At 43.5% G+C, this 26,282-nt stretch overlaps 1 protein-coding gene across 1 annotated transcript in view; it reads left to right on the top strand.

Moving 5' to 3' along the window:
* Positions 1-262: 262 nt before the first annotated feature.
* itm2a (Integral membrane protein 2A) overlaps positions 263-26,282 on the top strand; it is a gene marked incomplete at its 3' end in the record, with an annotated part of 46,608 nt that continues 20,588 nt past the window's right edge. Inside the window, 5 exon segments of the mRNA NM_001139826.1 lie at positions 263-400; positions 1,213-1,356; positions 1,468-1,653; positions 2,736-2,846; positions 3,720-3,864. Coding sequence (NP_001133298.1) covers positions 323-400; positions 1,213-1,356; positions 1,468-1,653; positions 2,736-2,846; positions 3,720-3,864 — 664 coding nt within the window. The 5' untranslated portion in view covers positions 263-322.

The following is a 26,282-nucleotide window of genomic DNA, read 5'->3' as shown; positions in this document are numbered from 1 at the left end:
TGGTTCGAACTCGGTCCTGCAATCTGACCGTCAAACAGGGAATGCACAATTTACTAAATATATATAACTGAATGGCATTTTCTTCTGACAATCGCTTTATAGTTGCAGTGTAGCCCAGTAGTTCAGGCTCTATCCTCATTATATGCGCCTCCCTTTAATCCCAAAATGACATCTACAAACATGTGACCAGTCCAGAACAAACCGAGATCAAGCTCCCTCTCCGTTAATTCAAAGTGCGTCACGGAATCACGCGGTGCACAGGAGAGATCTAGTGCGCACTATTATACCCGGGGATAAATAATCGTCAAAGTTCTGTCGTATCATGGTGAAGATAGCGTTCAACTCTGCTCTGGCGCAGAAAGCCCTGCAAGGGAAGGAGGCTGGGCTGGTCTCTGAGAAGGTACGTTTCTCTGTCTGGACATCAGCGGTGGTCTGATGGCGCTGCAGCGGGACAGAAGAGGCCTTCCCCCGGCTACAGCACCACTCAGAGCCCGGGTAGACTAGACCCACTGGTGCAGTGGTCATAGAAGCTAGAATCACATGGCAGAATGAACCAGTATTTGTGTGTTAAAGGTCTCTAGAGCACAGATACTGTGGTTCAATCGCTGCTCCCGAGTGGCGCAGCGGTCTAAAGCGCTGCATCTCAGTGCTAGAGGCGTCACTACAGACCCTTGTTTGATTCCGGGCTGTATCACAACGGGCCGTGATTGGGAGGGCGGCGCACAATTGGCCCAGCATCGTTAGGGTTTGGCCAGGGTAGGCTGTCATTGTAAATAGGAATTTGTTCTTAACTGACGTGCCTAGTTAAATAAAAGCAGAATAGAAGCATCGCTCAGTGTGCTGTGAGATGCGCCATGATTTGGGTCTGATTTGGGTCGGCCCATTTTAGAATGTTCACAGCTGTCAGTTATTGGTGGAATTTCCCGTCAGATTGAAACATTGTTGCGCTGGCCTTATTAAATTATATATATAGTATAACATAATAGGTATAACATAATGTTATATATATATATATATATATATATATATATTTAATAAGGCAATGTATTATAATAGGTATAACATTATGTTACTGCATTTAACATTGTTGCACAAATTGACACCGTTTTTTTCTATATGAAACATTGTTGTACTGTACTGATAGAGAATACCCAAATTGATGGGATTACATGTTGCTATAATTTCTGTCTCTCTCTCTGTGTGTGTTTCTAGGATCCCGAGGCAGCTGTGGGTAACCTTAGCAGCAGTAATCAAGGCTCTACAGGGAAATGTGTCCTCACTCTACTGGCTCTGTCGTTCATCCTGACTGGGGCTATAGTAGGGGCAGCCTGCCTCTACCGATACTACACACCCAAGGTACTGAATCCTTTGGATGGACTCTGTGTATTTTTATCATGTTACCCCCTCTCTGGGGACCTTATCATTTTGATTGACTGAGTTGCCCCCCCTGCTGTTCTCCCTCTGTAGAGGCTGTACCACGGGGCCATGCAGTTCAGTGAGGTGTCCAGCGGGGCGGCGGTAGAGAGACAGCCCTACTATCTGCCCCGCGTCGAGGAGGAAGTAGAGATCTCTGACAACATGGCCACCATCAAGGTCCCACCCCCTCGCTTTGCCCAGGGAGACCCCGCATATATCCTGCACGACTTCCAAAAGGTACACACACGGATTCCTGATTCATTTAGGATCTTAGACACAGAGTTTACGAAACCTCCAGATGCATATTTTATATATCACAGTTTTGATAGAAATATTCTTTAATGTCACAGAGGACTAGAGTTAGTTAGTTAGTTATCCATCATTAACAGTAATGTTACAGAGGACTAGAGTTAGTTAGTTAGTTAGTTAGTTAGTTAGTTAGTTAGTTAGTTAGTTAGTTATCCATCATTAACAGTAATGTTACAGAGGACTAGAGTTAGTTAGTTAGTCAGTTAGTTAATCAGTCAGTTAGTTAGTTAGTTACTATCCATCATTAACAGTAATGTTACAGAGGACTAGAGTTAGTTAGTTAGTTATCCATTATTAACAGTTATGTTACAGAGGACTAGAGTTAGTTAGTTATCCATCATTAACAGTAATGTCACAGAGGACTAGAGTTAGTTAGTTAGTTACTATCCATCATTAACAGTAATGTTAGAGGACTAGAGTTAGTTAGTTAGTTAGTTATCCATTATTAACAGTAATGTTACAGAGGACTACATAACATCATGTTTCAGTTAAAATCCATATTAACAGTTTTTAGAGTGTTGAACATGGGATCCTTTGTTCTGGACAAGGCCATTTCCAGGCATAGAGCCAACATGGAATTTAATTATATTGGAATTATTTAGAAAATTCCCAAAACAAATATTTTCCCCTAAATGTACATTTTAAGCTCAAATAATGCAGCAGAAAAAATCAACTATTTAAAATAAAGGTTCCCTGCTGGACAATGATTGTCCTGACTTGAGGCTAAGAGAGAACTTTGCAGTTTTAAAGGTAATTTCCTATAATAAAAAATCATTGCTTATGACGTGATTATATTCTATCAAGGGGGCTCAACCTCCGGGGTGACAGCAACCTAAAACGGGAGCTGCGAGTGTGTGTGTGCTACACTAGTGACAGACGCACGCTCGCGCACACATTCGGCCTAAATACAACTACACAAACAATCCATTATATGACAACTGGCTGTTATATTGTAATGGATGATGGCAGACATAAGTGAGAGTTTTCTGACATATTTCTGGTGTGTGTAGAAGCTGACGGCATATCTGGACCTGACTCTGAGGACATGCTTTGTGATTCCCCTGAACACTTCAGTGGTTCTGCCTCCTCAAGACCTCATGGACCTCTTCATGCAGTTAATGGTGAGAACAGACGTTTAGCTCAGCAGGCTAACACAGTCTCATGGTGAGAACAAACGTTTAGCTCAGCAGGCTAACACAGTCTCATGGTGAGAACAAACGTTTAGCTCAGCAGGCTAACACAGTCTCATGGTGAGAACAGATGTTTAGCTCAGCAGGCTAACACAGTCTCATGGTGAAAACAGACGTTTAGCTCAGCAGGCTAACACAGTCTCATGGTGAAAACAGACGTTTAGCTCAGCAGGCTAACACAGTCTCATGGTGAAAACAGACGTTTAGCTCAGCAGGCTAACACAGTCTCATATATGAGAACAGACGTTTAGCTCAGCAGGCTAACACAGTCTCATGGTGAGAACAGATGTTTAGCTCAGCAGGCTAACACAGTCTCATGGTGAAAACAGACGTTTAGCTCAGCAGGCTAACACAGTCTCATGGTGAAAACAGACGTTTAGCTCAGCAGGCTAACACAGTCTCATGGTCAGAACAGACGTTTAGCTCAGCAGGCTAACACAGTCTCATGGTCAGAACAGACGTTTAGCTCAGCAGGCTAACACAGTCTCATGGTGAGAACAGACGTTTAGCTCAGCAGGCTAACACAGTCTCATATATGAGAACAGACGTTTAGCTCAGCAGGCTAACACAGTCTCATGGTGAGAACAGACCTGAGACTGTGAGTAGAGGGGCGGAGGGGTAGAGAACATATTGTTGTTGATTAGTTGTCTGCTAAAGTATCAGATGAATGAATGAGTGTGTGTGTGTGTGTGTGTGTGTGTGTGTGTGTGTGTGTGTGTGTGTGTGTGTGTGTGTGTGGTGTGTGTGTGTGTGTGTGTGTGTGTGTGTGTGTGTGTGTGTGTGTGTGTGTGTGTGTGTGTGTAGTCGGGGTCGTTCCGTAGCTACCTGGTACAGGAGGACCTGGTCGTGACGGAGCGTGTTGATGACGTCACAGAGATGGGCTTCTATATCCGCCGGCTGTGTGAGGGCAAGGACACATACAGGATGCAGCGCCGCAGTGACCTAACAGGTGGGTTTGTGTCTGTTTACAGGATTTAACAAATGTCTGTTACGGGTGTGTGTTGAAAGCTTGCGTGTGTGTAGGGCTGTCCCCGACAACAACAACAAAATATTGGTTGACCGAGCGTCGTCTGTTCTTTTGGCCAATTGATTGGTCGACATTTTAAAACGTGTGTTTTTCCATATACAGTATAGACTCGTCCTATGTGTTTTAGTCAAGTACAGTTTATCAATCAAATGTATTTCCGTTCACCTTCATCCAGCCTAAAACCCCAAACAGCAAGCAATGCAGGTGTAGAAGCACGGTGGCTAGGAAAAACTCCCTAGAAAGGCCAGAACCTAGGAAGAAACCTAGAGAGGAACCAGGCTATGAGGGGTGGCCTGTCCTCTTCTGGCTGTGCCAGCTGGAGATTATAACAGAACATGGCCAAGATGTTCAAAAGTTTATAGATGACCTGCAGGGTCAGATAATAATAATCACAGTGGTTGTAGAGGGTGCAACAGGTCAGCACCTCAGGAGTAAATGTCAGTTGGCTTTTCACAGCCGAGCATTCAGAGTTAGAGACGAAAGTCGAAAACCACAGCAGGTCCGGGACAAGGTAGCACTTCCAGTGAACAGGTCAAGGTTCCATAGCCACAGGCAGAACAGTTGAAACTGGAGCAGCAGCATGACCAGGTGGACTGGGGACAGCAAGGAGTCATCAGGCCAGGTAGTCCTGAGCTCAGGTCCCCCTGGCTATCCCAACCCTGCCAACAGCTCCGCACCCCCGCAGCTACTTGCCCAAGCCTCTCCAGCTTCTCCTTCACCCAAATCCAGATAGCAGATGTTCTGAAAGGGCTGCAAAACCTGGACCCGTACAAATCAGCTGGGCTAGAAAATCTGGACCCTCTCTTTCTAAAATTCTCCGCCACCATTGTTTCAACCCCTATTACTAGTCTGTTCAACGTCTCTTTCGTATCGTCCGAGATTCCTAAAGATTGGAAAGCTGCCGCGGTCATCCCACTCTTCAAAGGGGGTGACACTCTAGACCCAAACTGTTACAGACCTATATCCATCCTGCCCTGCCCTTCTAAAGTCTTCGAAAGCCAAGTTAACAAACAGATCACTGACCATTTCGAATCCCACCGTACCTTCTCCGCTGTGCAATCCGGTTTCCGAGCTGGTCGTGGGTGCACCTCAGCCACGCTCAAGGTACTAAACGATATCATAACCGCAAACGATAAAAGACAATACTGTGCAGCCGTATTCATTGACCTGGCCAAGGCTTTCGACTCTGTCAATCACCGTATTGTTATCGGCAGACTCAACAGCCTTGGTTTCTCAAATGACTGCCTCGCCTGGTTCACCAACTACTTCTCAGATAGAGTTCAGTGTGTCAAATCGGAGGGCCTGTTGTACGGACCTCTGGCAGTCTTTATGGGGGTACCACAGGGTTCAATACTCGGGCCGACTCTTTTCTCTGTATCAACGATGTCGCTCTTGCTGCGGGTGATTTCTTGATCTACCTCTACGCAGATGACACCATTCTGTATACATCTGGCCCTTCTTTGGACACTGTGTTAACAAACCTCCAAACAAGCTTCAATGTCATACAACACTCCTTCTGTGGCCTCCAACTGCTCTTAAACGCTAGAAAAACTAAGTGCTCTTCAACTGATCGCTGCCCGCACCTGCCCGCCTGACTAGCATCACTACTCTGGACGGTTCTAACTTAGAATATGTGGACAACTACAAATACCTAGGTGTCTGGCTATACTGTAAACTCTCCTTCCAGACTCATATTAAGCATCTCCAATCCAAAATTAAATCTAGAATTGGCTTCCTATTCCACAACAAAGCCTCCTTCACTCATGCTGCCAAACATACCCTCGTAAAACTGACCATCCTACCGATCCTCGACTTCGGCGATGTCATTTACAAAATAGCCTCCAACACTCTACTCAATAAACTGGATGCAGTCTATCACAGTGCCATCCGTTTTGTCACCAAAGCCCCATATACTACCCACCACTGCGACCTGTATGCTCTCGTTGGCTTGCCCTCGCTACATATTCGTCGCCAGACCCACTGGCTCCAGGTCATCTCTGCTAGGTAAAGCTCCGCCTTATCTCAGCTCACTGGTCACCATAACAACACCCACCCGTAGCACGCGCTCCAGCAGGTATATCTCTCTGGTCATCCCCAAAGCCAACACCTACTTTGGCCGCCTTTCCTTACAGTTCTCTGCTGCCAATGACTGGAAAGAATTGCAAAAATCACTGATGCTGGAGTCTCTTACCTCCCTCACTAGCTTTAAGCATCAGCTGTCAGAGCAGCTCACAGATCACTGCAGCTGTACACAGCCCATCCAACTACCTACCTCATCCCCATATTGTTTTTACTTACTTGCTTTGCTCTTTTGCACACCAGTATTTCTACTTGTACATCATCATCTGCACATCTATCACTCCAGTGTTAATTTGCTAAATTGTAATTACTTCGCTACTATGTCCTAGTTATTACCTTACCTCCTCACGCCATGTGCACACACTGAATATAGATTTTTCTATTGTGTTATTGACTGTACTTTTGTTTATCCCATGTGTAACTCTGTGTTGTTGTTTGTGGCACAATGCTTTGCTTTATCTTGGCCAGGTCACAGTTGTAAATGAGAACTTGTTCTCAACTTGCCTACCTGGTTAAATAAAGGTGAAATAAAAAAAATAAAAAATAAATGTACGGCAGGACCAAATCAGAAAGATAAGTAGGAGCAAGTCCATGTAACGCTTGTATGTTAGCAGTAAAACCTTGAAATCAGCCCTTGCCTTAACAGGAAGCCAGTGTAGAGAGGCTAGCACTGGAGTAATATGATCACATTTCTTGGTTCTAGTCAGGATTCTAGCAGCCGTATTTAGCACTAACTGAAGTTTATTTAGTGCTTTATCCGGGTAGCCGGAAAGTAGAGCATTGCAGTAGTCCAACCTAGAATTAACAAAAGCATGGAATTAATTGTTCTGCATCATTTTTGGGCAGAACGTTTGTGGTTTTTGCAATGTTACGAAGATGGAAAAAAGCTGTCCTTGAACTATTCTTGATATGTTCGTCAAAAGAGAGATCAGGGTCCAGAGTAACGCCGAGGTCCTTCACAGTTTTATCTGAGATGACTGTACAACCATCCAGATTAATTGTCAGATTCAACAGAAGATCTCTTTGTTTCTTGGGACCTTGAACAAGCATCTCTGTTTTGCCCGAGTTTAAAAGTAAAACATTTGCCGCCATCCACTTCCTTATGTCTGAAACACAGGCTTATAGGGAGGGTGATTTTTGGGCTTCACCATGTTTCATCGAAATGTACAGCTGTGTGTCATCCGCATAGCAGTGAGGTAAAATATATAGTGAAAACGGAACCTTACAGTTGATTTGTCAGAAGACAAACCATCCACAGATACAATCTGATATCTTTCCGACAGATAAGATCTAAACCAGGCCAGAACTTGTCCATGTAGACCAATTTGGGTTTCCAATCTCTCCAAAAGAATGTGGTGATCGATGGTATCAAAAGCAGCACTAAGATCTAGGAGCACGAGGACAGATTCAGAGCCTCGGTCTGACGTCATTAAAAGGTCATTTACCACCTTCACAAGTGCAGTATCAGTGCTATGATGGGGTCTAAAACCAGACTGAAGCGTTTCGTATACATTGTTTGTCTTCAGGAAGGCAGTGAGTTGCTGTGCAACAGCTTTTTCAAAAATGTTTGAGAGGAATGGAAGATTCGATATAGGCCGATAGTTTTTTATAATTTCTGGGTCAAGATTTGGCTTTTTCAGGAGAGGCTTTATTACTGCCACTTTTAGTGAGTTTGGTACACATCCGGTGGATAGAGAGCCGTTTATTATGTTCAACATAGGAGGGCCAAGCACAGGAAGCAGCTCTTTCAGTAGTTTAGTTGGAATAGGGTCCAGTATGCAGCTTGACGGTTTAGAGGCCAAGACTATTTTCATCAGTATAGACTCGTCCTATGTGTTTTAGTCAAGTAAAGTATTAAAAATTAATATTACAGCGAGCTACTGCTGCAGCGACCACCACAGAACATCAGCACGCTGTCCGTGTTGCTTAATAAGCTGCAACATAATTACAGCCATTTCTGACTGAAAATGTCTGTTACCGAAATCCCTCATTTGTTTAGGGGAAAAACATTCCCCATTCCCTCAACCCTTGGCTCCCGAGTGGTGCTGGGGTCTAAGGCACTACATCTCAGTGCAAGAGGCGTCACTACAGTCCCTGGTTCGAATCCAGGCTCTATCACATCCGGCCGTGATTGGGAGTCCCATAGGACGGCGCACAATTGGCCCAGCTTTGTCTGGGTTTGTCCGGGGTAGGCCGTCATTGTAAATAAGAATTTGTTCTTAACTGACTTCCGTAGTTAAATAAAATAAATGTTAAAAAAAAAATATATATACATTTACGTGAAACATCGCATGCATGACGGTGTGACCAATAGGGCCTGACCTATATCATAATCACATCAATAAATTGGTTATAACAAACACATGACAGAAAAATGGATGCAGAGCATGTGACAATCTCAAAACAGGGGAATGTTTACTTAAGAGGTAAAAGAGAAGTCAGATATGTGGAATAAATGTGACTAGTTGTGGAAATTAATGGAGATCAAGAAAAATAAGGGAAGGAGCAAGCACTGCGTGTATATTATGTGTGTCAAACAGGTGCTGGATACATTACAAAATAATTTCTCTGACCGTTTGGCACAATGTAAACGACACTAAATCAGTTATCAGCGGACCAGAGAGTCTGTCACGTTATGCATTTTTTGTAAAGCCTTTTTTCCAGCAAAGACTGAAATCAGTCACATTCATTCTTGAATGCAATTTACGAAATGGAACGGTTTATTTCTTGTTTATGCTAATTATTTATTTTATTTAACTAAAATGCTTGATTCCCTTTGAAATCATGAATGACTCGTATTCTGTGGGATGACATGAACGAATTAATGATCGATTGATACAGGCTTAATGGTATTAAGACTAAATAGAATGCACTCTGAGGCCTACAGCTAGATGGAGGTTATACAAGGCTGCTATACCTAGTCTACTAATGATAATGACCTGGTGGTTCTATACCTAGTCTACTAATGATAATGACATGGTGGTTCTATACCTAGTCTACTAATGATAATGACATGGTGGTTCTATACCTAGTCTACTAATGATAATGACATGGTGGTTCTATACCTAGTCTACTAATGATAATGACATGGTGGTTCTATACCTAGTCTACTAATGATAATGACATGGTGGTTCTATACCTAGTCTACTAATGATAATGACATGGTGGTTCTATACCTAGTCTACTAATGATAATGACATGGTGGTTCTATACCTAGTCTACTAATGATAATGACATGGTGGTTCTATACCTAGTCTACTAATGATAATGACATGGTGGTTCTATACCTAGTCTACTAATGATAATGACATGGTGGTTCTATACCTAGTCTACTAATGATAATGACATGGTGGTTCTATACCTAGTCTACTAATGATAATGACATGGTGGTTCTATACCTAGTCTACTAATGATAATGACATGGTGGTTCTATACCTAGTCTACTAATGATAATGACATGGTGGTTATATACCTAGTCTACTAATGATAATGACCTGGTGGTTCTATACCTAGTCTACTAATGATAATGACATGGTGGTTCTATACCTAGTCTACTAATGATAATGACATGGTGGTTCTATACCTAGTCTACTAATGATAATGACATGGTGGTTCTATACCTAGTCTACTAATGATAATGACATGGTGGTTCTATACCTAGTCTACTAATGATAATGACATGGTGGTTCTATACCTAGTCTACTAATGATAATGACATGGTGGTTCTATACCTAGTCTACTAATGATAATGACATGGTGGTTCTATACCTAGTCTACTAATGATAATGACATGGTGGTTCTATACCTAGTCTACTAATGATAATGACATGGTGGTTCTATACCTAGTCTACTAATGATAATGACATGGTGGTTCTATACCTAGTCTACTAATGATAATGACATGGTGGTTCTATACCTAGTCTACTAATGATAATGACATGGTGGTTCTATACCTTGTCTACTAATGATAATGACATGGTGGTTCTATACCTAGTCTACTAATGATAATGACATGGTGGTTCTATACCTAGTCTACTAATGATAATGACCTGGTGGTTCTATACCTAGTCTACTAATGATAATGACATGGTGGTTCTATACCTAGTCTACTAATGATAATGACATTGTGGTTCTATACCTAGTCTACTAATGATAATGACATGGTGGTTCTATACCTAGTCTACTAATGATAATGACATGGTGGTTCTATACCTAGTCTACTAATGATAATGACCTGGTGGTTCTATACCTAGTCTACTAATGATAATGACATGGTGGTTCTATACCTAGTCTACTAATGATAATGACATGGTGGTTCTATACCTAGTCTACTAATGATAATGACATGGTGGTTCTATACCTAGTCTACTAATGATAATGACATGGTGGTTCTATACCTAGTCTACTAATGATAATGACATGGTGGTTCTATACCTAGTCTACTAATGATAATGACATGGTGGTTCTATACCTAGTCTACTAATGATAATGACATGGTGGTTCTATACCTAGTCTACTAATGATAATGACATGGTGGTTCTATACCTAGTCTACTAATGATAATGACATGGTGGTTCTATACCTAGTCTACTAATGATAATGACATGGTGGTTCTATACCTAGTCTACTAATGATAATGACATGGTGGTTCTATACCTAGTCTACTAATGATAATGACATGGTGGTTCTATACCTAGTCTACTAATGATAATGACATGGTGGTTCTATACCTAGTCTACTAATGATAATGACCTGGTGGTTCTATACCTAGTCTACTAATGATAATGACATGATTCATTATTATAAGGGGATCACTTTTTTGTTGTTGATTTATAAATATAATTTTTCGGACAATTTGGAACAGTGTAAAGAACACTAAATAAATGGTGATACCAGAGGCTGTTCTGATGGAAAGAAGTGTGAAGCCTTTATTATGGCATAGCAAAGATAAACAACTTCACAGATTGGTCCGTTTTTAATCAGCCATGTTGCGTGAGGCTCGGCGCTCAGGGAATCAGCTGTTAAACGCTGAAACACCCAACAGAAGAGGATCTGTCTTATTTCTGTAGATGTACATTCTGAAAGTATTCAGACCCCTTGACTTTTTCAATATTTTGTTACGTCACAGCCTTATTCTAGAATTGATATTTAACTTTTATGTTAATCAATCTAAACACAATACCCCATAATGAAAAAGCAAAAACAGGTTTTTAGAATTTTTTTTGCAATTGTATTAAAAAAACAGAAAAACTTAATATGTTCATGGTGTACAAGACACCTGTCTAATTCGTGCCCGTCCGAGTGGACTGATCCATTGCGGAGGCCCGTCCGAGTGGACTGATCCATTGCGGAGGCCCGTCCGAGTGGACTGATCCATTGCGGAGGCCCGTCCGAGTGGACTGATCCATTGCGGAGGCCCGTCCAAGTGGACTGATCCATTGCGGAGGCCCGTCCGAGTGGACTGATCCATTGCGGAGGCCGTGAGGATGGCACAGTCCATGACTCTAAGACGTGCTACTGAAATTGTACATGATGATTAAGGACAATGGTGCAACACTAATAAATATATGATCTTATAACGGGCGCTTTCTGTGGTTCTGAAACATCAGTGCGCTGTCTAATTTGCACCTTTTGCTAGACCATATTGCTGTGTGCATAATAGCAAAGTTAACCAGCATATTGCTGTGTGCATAATGGCAAAGTTAACCAGCATATTGCTGTGTGCATAATGGCAAAGTTAACCAGCATATTGCTGTGTGCATAATGGCAAAGTTAACCAGCATATTGCTGTGTGCATAATGGCAAAGTTAACCAGCATATTGCTGTGTGCATAATGGCAAAGTTAACCAGCATATTACTGTGTGCATAATAGCAAAGTTAACCAGCATATTGCTGTGTGCATAATGGCAAAGTTAACCAGCATATTGCTGTGTGCATAATGGCAAAGTTAACCAGCATATTACTGTGTGCATAATAGCAAAGTTAACCAGCATATTGCTGTGTGCATAATGGCAAAGTTAACCAGCATATTACTGTGTGCATAATAGCAAAGTTAACCAGCATATTGCTGTGTGCATAATGGCAAAGTTAACCAGCATATTACTGTGTGCATAATAGCAAAGTTAACCAGCATATTGCTGTGTGCATAATAGCAAAGTTAACCAGCATATTACTGTGTGCATAATAGCAAAGTTAACCAGCATATTGCTGTGTGCATAATGGCAAAGTTAACCAGCATATTGCTGTGTGCATAATGGCAAAGTTAACCAGCATATTGCAGTGTGCATAATAGCAAAGTTAACCAGCATATTGCTGTGTGCATAATAGCAAAGTTAACCAGCATATTGCTGTGTGCATAATGGCAAAGTTAACCAGCATATTGCTGTGTGCATAATGGCAAAGTTAACCAGCATATTGCTGTGTGCATAATAGCAAAGTTAACCAGCATATTGCTGTGTGCATAATGGCAAAGTTAACCAGCATATTGCTGTGTGCATAATAGCAAAGTTAACCAACATATTGCTGTGTGCATAATAGCAAAGTTAACCAGCATATTGCTGTGTGCATAATGGCAAAGTTAACCAGCATATTACTGTGTGCATAATGGCAAAGTTAACCAGCATATTGCTGTGTGCATAATGGCAAAGTTAACCAGCATATTGCTGTGTGCATAATGGCAAAGTTAACCAGCATATTGCTGTGTGCATAATGGCAAAGTTAACCAGCATATTGCTGTGTGCATAATGGCAAAGTTAACCAGCATATTACTGTGTGCATAATGGCAAAGTTAACCAGCATATTGCTGTGTGCATAATGGCAAAGTTAACCAGCATATTGCTGTGTGCATAATGGCAAAGTTAACCAGCATATTGCTGTGTGCATAATGGCAAAGTTAACCAGCATATTGCTGTGTGCATAATGGCAAAGTTAACCAGCATATTGCTGTGTGCATAATGGCAAAGTTAACCAGCATATTGCTGTGTGCATAATGGCAAAGTTAACCAGCATATTGCTGTGTGCATAATGGCAAAGTTAACCAGCATATTGCTGTGTGCATAATGGCAAAGTTAACCAGCATATTGCTGTGTGCATAATAGCAAAGTTAACCAGCATATTGCTGTGTGCATAATGGCAAAGTTAACCAGCATATTGCTGTGTGCATAATGGCAAAGTTAACCAGCATATTGCTGTGTGCATAATGGCAAAGTTAACCAGCATATTGCTGTGTGCATAATGGCAAAGTTAACCAGCATATTACTGTGTGCATAATGGCAAAGTTAACCAGCATATTGCTGTGTGCATAATGGCAAAGTTAACCAGCATATTGCTGTGTGCATAATGGCAAAGTTAACCAGCATATTGCTGTGTGCATAATGGCAAAGTTAACCAGCATATTGCTGTGTGCATAATGGCAAAGTTAACCAGCATATTGCTGTGTGCATAATAGCAAAGTTAACCAGCATATTGCTGTGTGCATAATAGCAAAGTTAACCAGCATATTGCTGTGTGCATAATGGCAAAGTTAACCAGCATATTACTGTGTGCATAATGGCAAAGTTAACCAGCATATTGCTGTGTGCATAATAGCAAAGTTAACCAGCATATTGCTGTGTGCATAATGGCAAAGTTAACCAGCATATTGCTGTGTGCATAATAGCAAAGTTAACCAGCATATTGCTGTGTGCATAATAGCAAAGTTAACCAGCATATTGCTGTGTGCATAATGGCAAAGTTAACCAGCATATTACTGTGTGCATAATGGCAAAGTTAACCAGCATATTGCTGTGTGCATAATGGCAAAGTTAACCAGCATATTGCTGTGTGCATAATGGCAAAGTTAACCAGCATATTGCAGTGTGCATAATGGCAAAGTTAACCAGCATATTGCTGTTGAGAAAACAGCCCTTGTCTTAATTGTCAAACAGAAGTGAGGAGAGAGGAAACCAACATAATTAGGTCTATAATCAACAGCCTAACTGTTAAATGTGCCTGGTGTTATACATCATCCATATACACTGGATTCAGAAAGGATTCAGGCCCCTTGACCTTTTCCACATTTTGTTACATTACATCCTTTTTCTAAAATGTATTAAATATTTTTTTCCCTCATCAATCTACACACAATACCCCATAATGACAAAGTGAAAACAGTTTTTTTTAGAATTAAACTGATATCACATTTCCATAAGTATTCAGACCGTTTACTCAGTAATATGTTGAAGCACCTTTGGCAGCGATTACAGCCTTGAGTCTTCTTGGGTGTGACGCTACAAGCTTGGCACACCTTTTTTTGTGGAGGTTCTCCCATTCTTCTCTGCAGATCCTCTCAAGCTCTGTCAGGTAGGATGGGGAGCTTCGTTGCACAGGTATTTTTAGGTCTCTCCTGAGGTGTTCGATCGGGTTCAACTCCGGGCTCTGGCTGGGCCACTCAAGGATATTCAGAGACTTGTCCCGAAGCCACTCCTGAGTTGTCTTGACTCTGTGCTTAGGGATATTGTCCTATTGGAAGGTGAACCTTCACCCCAGTCTGAGGTCCTGAGCACTCTGGAGCAGGTATTCACCAAGGATCAAATCAAATGTATTTATATAGCCCTTCTTACATCAGCTGATATATCAAAGTGCTGTACAGAAACCCAGCCTAAAACCCCAAACAGCAAGCAATGCAGGTGTAGAAGCACGGTGGCTAGGAAAAACTCCCTAGAAAGGCCAAAACCTAGGAAGAAACCTAGAGAGGAACCAGGCTATGAGGGGTGGCCAGTCCTCTTCTGGCTGTGCCGGGTGGAACAAGTGCTCTATTGATTTAATGACATTAATTGTTGACCAGTTGAAAAAGGATTTTAGTGAAATGGATAATACGATTAAAGACAAACGCACAGCTCTACAAATAGCTGTTAATGATGATGGCATATTCAATGAACTGATGAAAACTAACCAAGCGCTCCAGGACAAGCTGTCCACAGAAATAAAGGAACTTAAAATCAAGAAATTCAACCAAGACAAAAAAGATAAGGCCGAGGATAAAGTCTACTTCTGGAGAAACCCTGACAAAGGAGGTCCTGCTCCTCTCCATGTCAGACGCAGGAGGGATGACACTTACTTTGATCCACACCCGTCTGACCAACACTCTACAACCAGCGCCTCATCGGCTTCCAGTGGCAGTTTTTTATTCAACGAGAGACTGGGCCAACGGAAGGGCGCAGGTGGCCGCAGGCACGCGCATCGACGAGATGCCGCACCCGACGGGGTAAGAAGAAACGACTATCAGAGGCAGAGGAGACCGTTCACACGGTCCCAGAACCCACGGGACTGAGTGTCTTTAATTTACCAAGCAAGATATTGAGCCCTGCCCATGTCTCTTTGCTTAATAAAGGGTTATCTTTTGTGCCTACAACACAGTGTAACGATTTTGACGTTAAGGTAGACATGTTCAAGTTTTTTAGAAACAACCGTTTAAGGGAATACTTTAGCTCCCCTAATCCTGACACTTCTATTGAACCAGTAGGTTACTTACCTGTACGTACTCCGACTCCTTTTAGAAGCAAGAGTTATTTTGTACCTCCAGCCAATCGCAATCACTCTATCGAGACATATTGCAGACTTGTTGAAAAAGATGTTGCTCATCTCCTTAAGAATAAACAGGACTTCAAATCTTTCCATAATTTATCTAAGGATGAAAAACAAGCTTTGCTTGATTTACAATCCGATACGTCAGTCCTTATTCGTCCTGCTGATAAGGGTGGGTCGGTTGTACTCATGGATAGGACAGCTTATGTAAATGAGTGTCATAGACAACTGCTTGACAACACCTTTTACAAGAAACTCAGAAGTGACCCTACTTCCCAATTTCAGAATACTATCTTTACTGTCCTAGATGGTTATCTAAATTCTGGTCAGATAACTAAAAAAGAATATGACTTTCTGGCCATTCAACACCCTAAAATTGCCACTTTCTATACTTTGCCGAAATTACACAAGAATGTTACAAACCCTCCAGGGCGCCCTATTGTAGCGGGCATTGATGCAGTAACGGCCCCTCTATCTACTTTTGTGGATTTTTTTATTAGACCACTTGCAGAACAGCTCCCCTCCTTTGTAAAGGACACCAGCAGTATGATCTCTATCATTGAATCTCTTGATCCTCTGCCTGAGAACACCTTGTTAGTTACTTTTGATGTTGAGTCGTTATACACAAATATTCCACATGAGGGCGGTATTGAAGCCATGGAACATTTTCTTCTGCAACGTGACCCTAATGAGCTACCTTCCAGTGCTGCATTATAACATTGGCTGAAATAGTACTCACCCACAACTACTTCATGTTTCTAAATGATTTCTTTATTCAGACGAAGGGTACTGCTATGGGATCCCCCATGGCTCCTAACTATGCTAATTTGTATGTGGGTTACATGGAGAAACAATCCATTTTCAACCCTCTAAAAATGTTTTCTTGCCTAACATCATTATTTGGAAACGGTATATTGACGATATTTTTGTTCTATGGAGGGGTGATGCAGAACTGCTCCAGGCGTTTTATGCTTTTCTTAACTCCTGTTCTGAACATTTGAGATTTACTATGCAGTCTGATACACGTCAAATTAGTTTTCTTGATCTTTTGATCGTGTGTGAAGATAATGTTTTATACACTGATCTTTACAGGAAACCTACTGATCGTAACAGTTTGTTGAGGGCTGATAGTTGTCACCCACTGCCCTTGAAAAATAGTTTGCCCTACAGCCAATTCTGTCGAATCAAAAGAATTTGTATTAAACAATCAGATTTCGACAGAAATATGGCTGAGACGCACAGAAAGTTCAAGGAGAGGGGGTATAAAAATGATCAGATTAATATTGCCATTGAGAAAATTCAAAACAAAACTAGACATGACCTTTTTCAAGGTCAGTCTCGCAAAAAGACGCATTCTTGCGTTCTCACTACCCGCTATTCAAAGTGCTCTGAACAAATTAAAGGAATCGTTCACAAACATTGGCACATTCTGAAATATGATGATAGTCTCGTTAATGTGTTTTCTGATCTTCCCCTGGTCGTATTCTCGCGGGGCAGAAATCTCAGAGACCAATTGGTACACTCTGATTTACCACCCCAAGATATTCCTGAACAACGTCTATTTGCGCCCATACTGGATGGAAATTACAAGTGTAATGGCTGTGCTCAATGCAATGGCACTTATAAATGTAGATCCTTCAAACACCCCCAAACAGGGAAATCTATCCCAATTAAAGGTGTTATTACGTGTTCCACTAAGGCAGTTATTTATCTTATAACTTGTCCTTGTGGTAAAAATTATGTGGGTAAAACAAAGCGTGAATTAAAAGTACGTATCTCAGAGCATCGTAGCACCATTAGGTGCAAAAACTTAACTTACCCAGTTGCGGCCCACTTTTTGGAAGCAAACCATCCGATTTCGTCTCTGCGTTATATTGGTATTGAACATGTCACCCTCCCGAGGAGAGGGGGTGACCTTGATAATTTATTGTTAAAACGAGAGGCTGCCTGGATCTTTAATTTAACCTGTTAGGGCTAGGGGGCAGTATTGACACGGCTGGATAAAAAACATACCCGATTTAATCTGGTTACCACTCCTACCCAGTAACTAGAATATGCATATACTTATTACATATGGATAGAAAACACCCTAAATTTTCTAAAACTGTTTGAATGGTGTCTGTGAGTATAACAGAACTCAAATGGCAGGTCAAAACCTGAGAGATTCCTTTACAGGAAGTGGCCTGTCTGACCATTTCTTGAACTTCTTTTCCATCTCTATCATTTACTAAGGATCTCTGCTCTAACGTGACACTTCCCACGTCGTCCATAGGCGCTCAGAGCCCGGGAAAAAACAGAATGTCGTCATTCCAGCCCCAGGCTGAAACACATTATCGCCTTTCTCAAGTGGCCGATCAAGGGACACTGGGCTTATGCGCGTGACCCGACCGCCCCCGCCTTTGGGATTTTTTCATCTGTTTGCCGAAAAGGAGATTCCCTGTCGGAATATTATCGCTTTTCTACGAGAAAAATGTCGTAAAAATTGATTTTAAACAGCGGTTGACATGCTTCGAAGTACGGTAATGGAATATTTAGAATTTTATTGTCACGAATTGCGCCATGCGCGCGACACTTCTTTACTATTTCGGATAGTGTCTGGAACGCACGAACAAAACGCCGCTATTCGGATATAACGATGGATTATTTTGGACCAAACCAACATTTGTTATTGAAGTAGCAGTCCTGGGTGTGCATTCTGACGAAGACAACAAAAGGTAATCAAACTTTTATAATAGTAAATATGATTATGGTGAGTGCTAAACTTGCCGGGTGTCTAAATAGCGAGCCCGTGATGCCTGGGCTATGTACTTAGAATATTGCAAAATGTGCTTTCACCAAAAAGCTATTTTAAAATCGGACATATCGAGTGCATAGAGGAGGTCTGCATCTATAATTCTTAAAATAATTGTTATGCTTTTTGTGAACGTTTATCGTGAGTAATTTAGTAAAATGTTAGCGAATTCCCCGGAAGTTTGCGGGGGGTATGCTAGTTCTGAACGTCACATGTTAATGTAAAAAGCTGGTTTTTGATATAAATATGAACTTGATTGAACAAAACATGCATGTATTGTATAACATAATGTCCTAGGGTTGTCATCTGATGAAGATCATCAAAGGTGAGTGCTGCATTTAGCTGTCTTCTGGGTTTTGGTGACATTATATGCTGGCTTGAAAAATGGGTGTCTGATTATTTCTGGCTTGGTACTCTGCTGACATAATCTAATGTTTTGCTTTCGTTGTAAAGCCTTTTTGAAATCGGACAGTGTGGTTAGATTAACGAGAGTCTTGTCTTTAAATAGCTGTAAAATAGTCATATGTTTGAGAAATTGAAGTAATAGGATTTTTAAGGTTTTGAAAATCGCGCCACAGGCTGGCAGTGGCTGTTACGTAGGTGGGACGCAAGCGTCCCACCTAGCCCATAGAGGTTAAAGACCCTTGCTCCCTTCGGTCTCAACATAGACTTTGATCTGAAGCCATTCTTGTGATAATTGTGATTTTGCCATTGTAATTGTTTGTTAGATACATTTTAGACTACAAATGCTATGATCGTATGCTATCCATTTGTTTGTCTTTTTGTATGTTCTTTGTATGCCATTTTTTTTAAATATTTGAGTTAACCAATGATATTAGGCCATACTTGGCCATGATTACAAACACCTGTGTGTCTCTTGACACTATATAAATGACTCATCTCGCAGTGTTTGATGATACCCTGATGAAGACAGCTTCGCTGTCGAAACGTTGGTGATAAAATTTTTGCATCTGAGCTCTTAGAGTGTGCGGCTTTCCTTTATTTTCTAGTGTTCTACTCCGCTAGCCAGCACCTCGCCTTTAAAGGTGTGCGTTTCTTTTTTCTAGATGGAGATGATAACAGAACATGGTCAAGATGTTCAAATGTTCATAAATGACCAGCATAGTGAACAGGGCAGGGTTCCATAGCCGCAGGCAGAACAGTTGAAACTGGAGCAGCAGCACGGCCAGGTGGACTGGGGACAACAAGGGGTCATCATGCCAGGTAGTCCTAAGGCATGGTCCTCGGGCTCAGGTCCCCCGAGAGAGAAAGAGAGAATTAGAGAGAGCATACTTAAATTCACACAGGACACCGGATAAAACAGGAGAAATACTCCAGATTAAACAGACTGACCCTAGCCCCCCAACACATAAATTAATGCAGCATAAATACTGGAGGCTGAGACAGGAGGGGTCAGGAGACACTGTGGCCCCATCCGATGATACCCCCGGACAGGGCCAAACAGGCAGGATATTAACCCCACCGACTTTGGCAAAGCACAGCCCCCACACCACTAGAGGGATACCTTCAACCACCAATTTACCATCCTGAGACGAGGCCGAGTATAGCCCACAAAGATCTCCGCCACGGCACAACCCAAGGGGGTGGCGCCAACCCAGACAGGAAGACCACGTCAGTGACTCAACCCACTCAAGTGACACACCCCTCCTAGGGACGGCATGGAAGAACACCAGTAAGCCAATGACTCAGCCCCTGTAATAGGGTTAGAGGCAGAGAATCCCAGTGGAGAGATGGGAACCGGCTAGGCAGAGACAGCAAGGGCTGTTCGTTGCTCCAGAGCCTTTCAGTTCACCTTCACACTCCTGGGCCAGACTACACTCAATCATAGGACCTACTGAAGAGATGAGTCTTCAATAAAGACTTAAAGGTTGAGACCGAGTCTGCATCTCTCACACGGACAGGCAGACCATTCCATAAAAATGGAGCTCTATAGGAGAAAGCCCTGCCTCCAGCTGTTTGCTTAGAAATTCTAGGGACAATTAGTAGGCCTGCGTCTTGTGACCGTAGCGTACGTGTAGGTATGTACGGCAGGACCAAATCGGAAAGATAGGTAGGAGCAAGCCCATGTAATGCTTTGTAGGTTAGCAGTAAAACCTTGAACTCAGCCCTTGCCTTACATTTACATTTACATTTATGTCATTTAGCAGACGCTCTTATCCAGAGCGACTTACAAATTGGTGCATTCACCTTATAATATCCAGTGGAACAACCACTTTACAATGGTGCATCTAAATCTTTTAAGGGGGGGGGGTAGAAGGATTACTTTATCCTATCCCAGGTATTCCTTAAAGAGGTGGGGTTTCAGGTGTCTCCGGAAGGTGGTGATTGACTCCGCTGTCCTGGCGTCGTGAGGGAGCTTGTTCCACCATTGGGGTGCCAGAGCAGCGAACAGTTTTGACTGGGCTGAGCGGGAACTGTGCTTCCTCAGAGGTAGGGAGGCAAGCAGGCCAGAGGTGGATGAACGCAGTGCCCTTGTTTGGGTGTAGGGCCTGATCAGAGCCTGAAGGTACGGAGGTGCCGTTCCCCTCACAGCTCCGTAGGCAAGCACCATGGTCTTGTAGCGGATGCGAGCTTCGACTGGAAGCCAGTGGAGAGAGCGGAGGAGCGGGGTGACGTGAGAGAACTTGGGAAGGTTGAACACCAGACGGGCTGCGGCGTTCTGGATGAGTTGTAGGGGTTTAATGGCACAGGCAGGGAGCCCAGCCAACAACGAGTTGCAGTAATCCAGACGGGAGATGACAAGTGCCTGGATTAGGACCTGCGCCGCTTCCTGTGTGAGGCAGGGTCGTACTCTGTGAATGTTGTAGAGCATGAACCTACAGGATCGGGTCACCGCCTTGATGTTAGTGGAGAACGACAGGGTGTTGTCCAGGGTCACGCCGAGGCTCTTAGCACTCTGGGAGGAGGACACAAGGGAGTTGTCAACCGTGATGGCGAGATCATGGAACGGGCAGTCCTTCCCCGGGAGGAAGAGCAGCTCCGTCTTGCCGAGGTTCAGCTTGAGGTGGTGATCCGTCATCCACACTGATATGTCTGCCAGACATGCAGAGATGCGATTCGCCACCTGGTTGTCAGAAGGGGGAAAGGAGAAGATTAATTGTGTGTCATCTGCATAGCAATGATATGAGAGACCATGTGAGGATATGACAGAGCCAAGTGACTTGGTGTATAGCGAGAATAGGAGAGGGCCTAGAACAGAGCCCTGGGGGACACCAGTGGTGAGAGCACGTGGTGCGGAGACAGATTCTCGCCACGCCACCTGGTAGGAGCGACCTGTCAGGTAGGACGCAATCCAAGCGTGGGCCGCGCCGGAGATGCCCAGCTCGGAGAGGGTGGAGAGGAGGATCTGATGGTTCACAGTATCAAAGGCAGCAGATAGGTCTAGAAGGATGAGAGCAGAGGAGAGAGAGTTAGCTTTAGCAGTGCGGAGAGCCTCCATGACACAGAGAAGAGCAGTCTCAGTTGAATGCCCAGTCTTGAAACCTGACTGATTAGGATCAAGAAGGTCATTCTGAGAGAGAGATAGCAAGAGAGCTGGCCAAGGACGGCACGTTCAAGAGTTTTGGAGAGAAAAGAAAGAAGGGATACTGGTCTGTAGTTGTTGACATCGGAGGGATCGAGTGTAGGTTTTTTCAGAAGGGATGCAACTCTCGCTCTCTTGAAGACGGAAGGAACGTAGCCAGCGGTCAAGGATGAGTTGATGAGCGAGGTGAGGTAGGGGAGAAGGTCTCCGGAAATGGTCTGGAGAAGAGAGGAGGGGATAGGGTCAAGTGGGCAGGTTGTTGGGCAGCCGGCCGTCACAAGACGCGAGATTTCATCTGGAGAGAGAGGGGAGAAAGAGGTCAAAGCACAGGGTAGGGCAGTGTGAGCAGGACCAGCGGTGTCGTTTCACTTAGCAAACGAGGATCGGATGTCATCAACCTTCTTTTCAAAATGGTTGACGAAGTCATCCGCAGAGAGGGGGGAGGGGGAGGAGGATTCAGGAGGGAGGAGAAGGTAGCAAAGAGCTTCCTAGGGTTAGAGGCAGATGCTTGGAGTTTAGAGTGGTAGAAAGTGGCTTTAGCAGCAGAGACAGAAGAGGAAAATGTAGAGAGGAGGGAGTGAAAGGATGCCAGGTCCGCAGGGAGGCGAGTTTTCCTCCATTTCCGCTCGGCTGCCCGGAGCCCTGTTCTGTGAGCTCGCAGTGAGTCGTCGAGCCACGGAGCAGGAGGGGAGGACCGAGCCGGCCTGGAGGATAGGGGACAGAGGAAATCAAAGGATGCAGAGAGGAAGGAGAGGAGGGTTGAGGAGGCAGAATCAGGAGATAGGTTGGAGAAGGTTTGAGCAGAGCGAAGAGATGATAGGATGGAAGAGGAGAGAGTAGCGGGAGAGAGAGAGCGATGGTTGGGACGGCGCAATACCATCCGAGTAGGGGCAGAGTGAGAAGTGTTGGATGAGAGCGAGAGGGAAAAGGATACAAGGTAGTGGTCGGAGACTTGGAGGGGAGTTGCAATGAGATTAGTGGAAGAACAGCATCTAGTAAAGATGAGGTCAAGCGTATTGCCTGCCTTGTGAGTAGGGGGGGAAGGTGAGAGGGTGAGGTCAAAAGAGGAGAGGAGTGGAAAGAAGGAGGCAGAGAGGAATGAGTCAAAGGTAGACGTGGGGAGGTTAAAGTCACCCAGAACTGTGAGAGGTGAGCCATCCTCAGGAAAGGAACTTATCAAGGCGTCAAGCTCATTGATGAACTCTCCAAGGGAACCTGGAGGGCGATAAATGATAAGGATGTTAAGCTTGAAAGGGCTGGTAACTGTGACAGCATGGAATTCAAATGAGGAGATAGACAGATGGGTCAGGGGAGAAAGAGAGAATGTCCACTTGGGAGAGATGAGGATTCCAGTGCCACCACCCCGCTGGCTCGATGCTCTAGGGGTATGCGAGAACACGTGGGCAGACGAGGAGAGAGCAGTAGGAGTAGCAGTGTTATCTGTGGTAATCCATGTTTCCGTCAGCGCCAGGAAGTCTAGGGACTGGAGGGTAGCATAGGCTGAGATGAACTCAGCCTTGTTGGCCGCAGACCGGCAGTTCCAGAGGCTGCCGGAGACCTGGAACTCCACGTGGGTCGTGCGGGCTGGGACCACCAGGTTAGAGTGGCAGCGGCCACGCGGTGTGGAGCGTTTGTATGGCCTGTGCAGAGGGGAGAGAACAGGGATAGACAGCCACATAGTAGACAAGCTACAGAAGAGGCTACGCTAATGCAAAGGAGATTGGAATGACAAGTGGACTACACGTCTCGAATGTTCAGAAAGTTAAGCTTACGTTGCAAAAATCTTATTGACTAAAATGACAAATGATACAGTACTGCTGGCTGGTGGAGTAGGCTAGCTAGCAGTGGCTGCGTTGTTGACTTTGAACGTGTAGCTGGCTAGGTAACCTCGATAGTTTCAATACTACATGTCATGATACAAAGCAACTTTGTAGCTAGCTAGCTAACATAACACTAATCAAGACGTTCCTTGTAATGTATTTAGTTTCTACAATGCTGCTCGTCGGTAATAGTTGGCTGGGTTAGGAAAAATGGCGTCGCGGGGGACGGAAATAGCTGGCCAGCTAACCTCGATGGCTGGCTAGCTAACCTCGATAATTACTAAACTATACAATTATCAAGCTATGACAAAGACAACTAAGTAGCTAGCTAGCTAACACTGCACTAGTCAAATCGTTCCGTTGTAAAGTATTAGTATCTACAGCGCTGCTAGTCGGTAACGGTTGGCTAGCTAGCAGTGGGTTAATGATGACCAGGTGGGTTGACTAAGTCTGGCGTCGCGTCGCGGCTGGCTAGCTCACCTCGATAATTACTCAAACTACACAATTATCTTAGATACAGAGACAGCAAAGACAACTATGTAGCTGGCTAACTAACACTAACACCACACTAATCAAGTCGTTACGTTGTAATGTAATAGTTTCTACAGTGCTGCTAGTCGGTAGAAGTTGGCTAGCTAGCAGTGATGACTAGCTAGCTAGCAGCTAGCAGTGTTGACTACGTTAGGAGGATGAAGATAGCTAGCCTCGATAATTACTCTATTTACTCTAAACTACACAATTATCTTTGATACAAAGACGGCTATGTAGCTAGCTAAGAAGAATTGCTCAGATCAAACAAATCAAGCCGTTGTAATGTAGTGAAGTGTAATATTACCTGTGGAGCGAAGCGTAGTGCAACTGCTCGCTCCAAACCGGAAGTGTATAACAGAAAGCCAGTGTAGGGAGGCTAGCACTGGAGTAATATGATCACATTTCTTGGTTCTAGTCAGGATTCTAGCAGCCGTATTTAGCACTAACTGAAGTTTATTTAGTGCTATATCCGGGTAGCCGGAAAGTAGAGCATTGCAGTAGTCTAACTTAGAAGTAACAAAAGCATGGATACATTTTTCTGCATCAATGTTGGACAGAACATTTCTGATTTTTGCAATGTTACGCAGATGGAAAAAAAGCTGTCCTTGAAACAATCTTGATATGTTCCTCAAAAGAGAGATCAGGGTCCAGAGTAACGCCGAGGTCCTTCACAGTTTTATTTGAGAGGACTGTACAACCATCCAGATTAATTGTCAGATTCAACAGAAGATCTCTTTGTTTCTTGGGACCTAGAACAAGCATCTCTGTTTTGTCCGAATTTAAAAGTAGAAAGTTTGCAGCCATCCACTTCTTTATGTCTGAAACACAGGCTTCTAGCGAGGGCAATTTTGGGGCTTTACCATGTTTCATTGAAATGTACAGCTGTGTGTCATCCACATAGCAGTGAAATTTAACATTATGTTTTCGAATGACATCCCCAAGAGGTAAAATATATAGTGAAAACAATAGTGGTCCTAAAACGGAACCTTGAGTAACACCGAAATTTACAGTTGATTTGTCAGAAGACAAACCATTCACAGAGACAAACTGATATCTTTCCGACAGATAAGATTTAAACCAGGCCTGAACTTGTCCGTGAGGACCAATTTGGGTTTCCAATCTCTCCAAAAGAATGTGGTGATCGATGGTATCAAAAGCAGCACTAAGATCTAGGAGCACGAGGACAGACGCAGAGCCTCGGTCTGACGTCATTAAAAGGTCATTTACCACCTTCACGAGTGCAGTCTCAGTGCTATGATGGGGTCTAAAACCAGACTGAAGCGTTTCGTATACATTGGTTGTCTTCAGGAAGGCAGTGAGTTGCTGCGCAACAGCTTTTTCTAAAATCTTTGAGAGGAATGGGAGATTCGACATAGGCCGATTAGTTTTTTTATATTTTCTGGGTCAAGGTTTGTCTTTTTGAAGAGAAGCTTTATTACTGCCACTTTTAGTGAGTTTGGTACACATCCGGTGGATAGAGAGCCGTTTATTATGTTCAACATAGGAGGGCCAAGCACAGGAAGCAGCTCTTTCAGTAGTTTAGTTGGAATAGGGTCCAGTATGCAGCTTGAGGGTTTAGAGGCCATGATTATTTTCATCATTGTGTCAAGAGATATAGTACTAAAACACTTTAGTATCTCCCTTGATCCTACTTTGATCTTTACTTTGCTCAGTTCATCTTTCCCTTGATCCTGACTAGTCTCCCAGTCCCTGCCATTGAGAAACATCCCCACAGTATGATGCTGCCACCACCATGCTTCACTGTAGGGATGGTGCCAGGTTTCGTCCAGACATGATGCTGCCACCACCATGCTTCACTGTAGGGATGGTGCCAGGTTTCGTCCAGACATGATGCTGCCACCACCATGCTTCACTGTAGGGATGGTGCCAGGTTTCGTCCAGACATGATGCTGCCACCACCATGCTTCACTGTAGGGATGGTGCCAGGTTTCGTCCAGACATGATGCTGCCACCACCATGCTTCACTGTACGGATGGTGCCAGGTTTCTTC

This window comes from Salmo salar, chromosome 05, assembly GCF_965601325.2.
Source record: "Salmo salar chromosome 05, fSalSal1, whole genome shotgun sequence".
NCBI lineage: Eukaryota > Metazoa > Chordata > Actinopteri > Salmoniformes > Salmonidae > Salmo > Salmo salar.
This window is presented reverse-complemented; position numbering and strand designations above follow the sequence as displayed.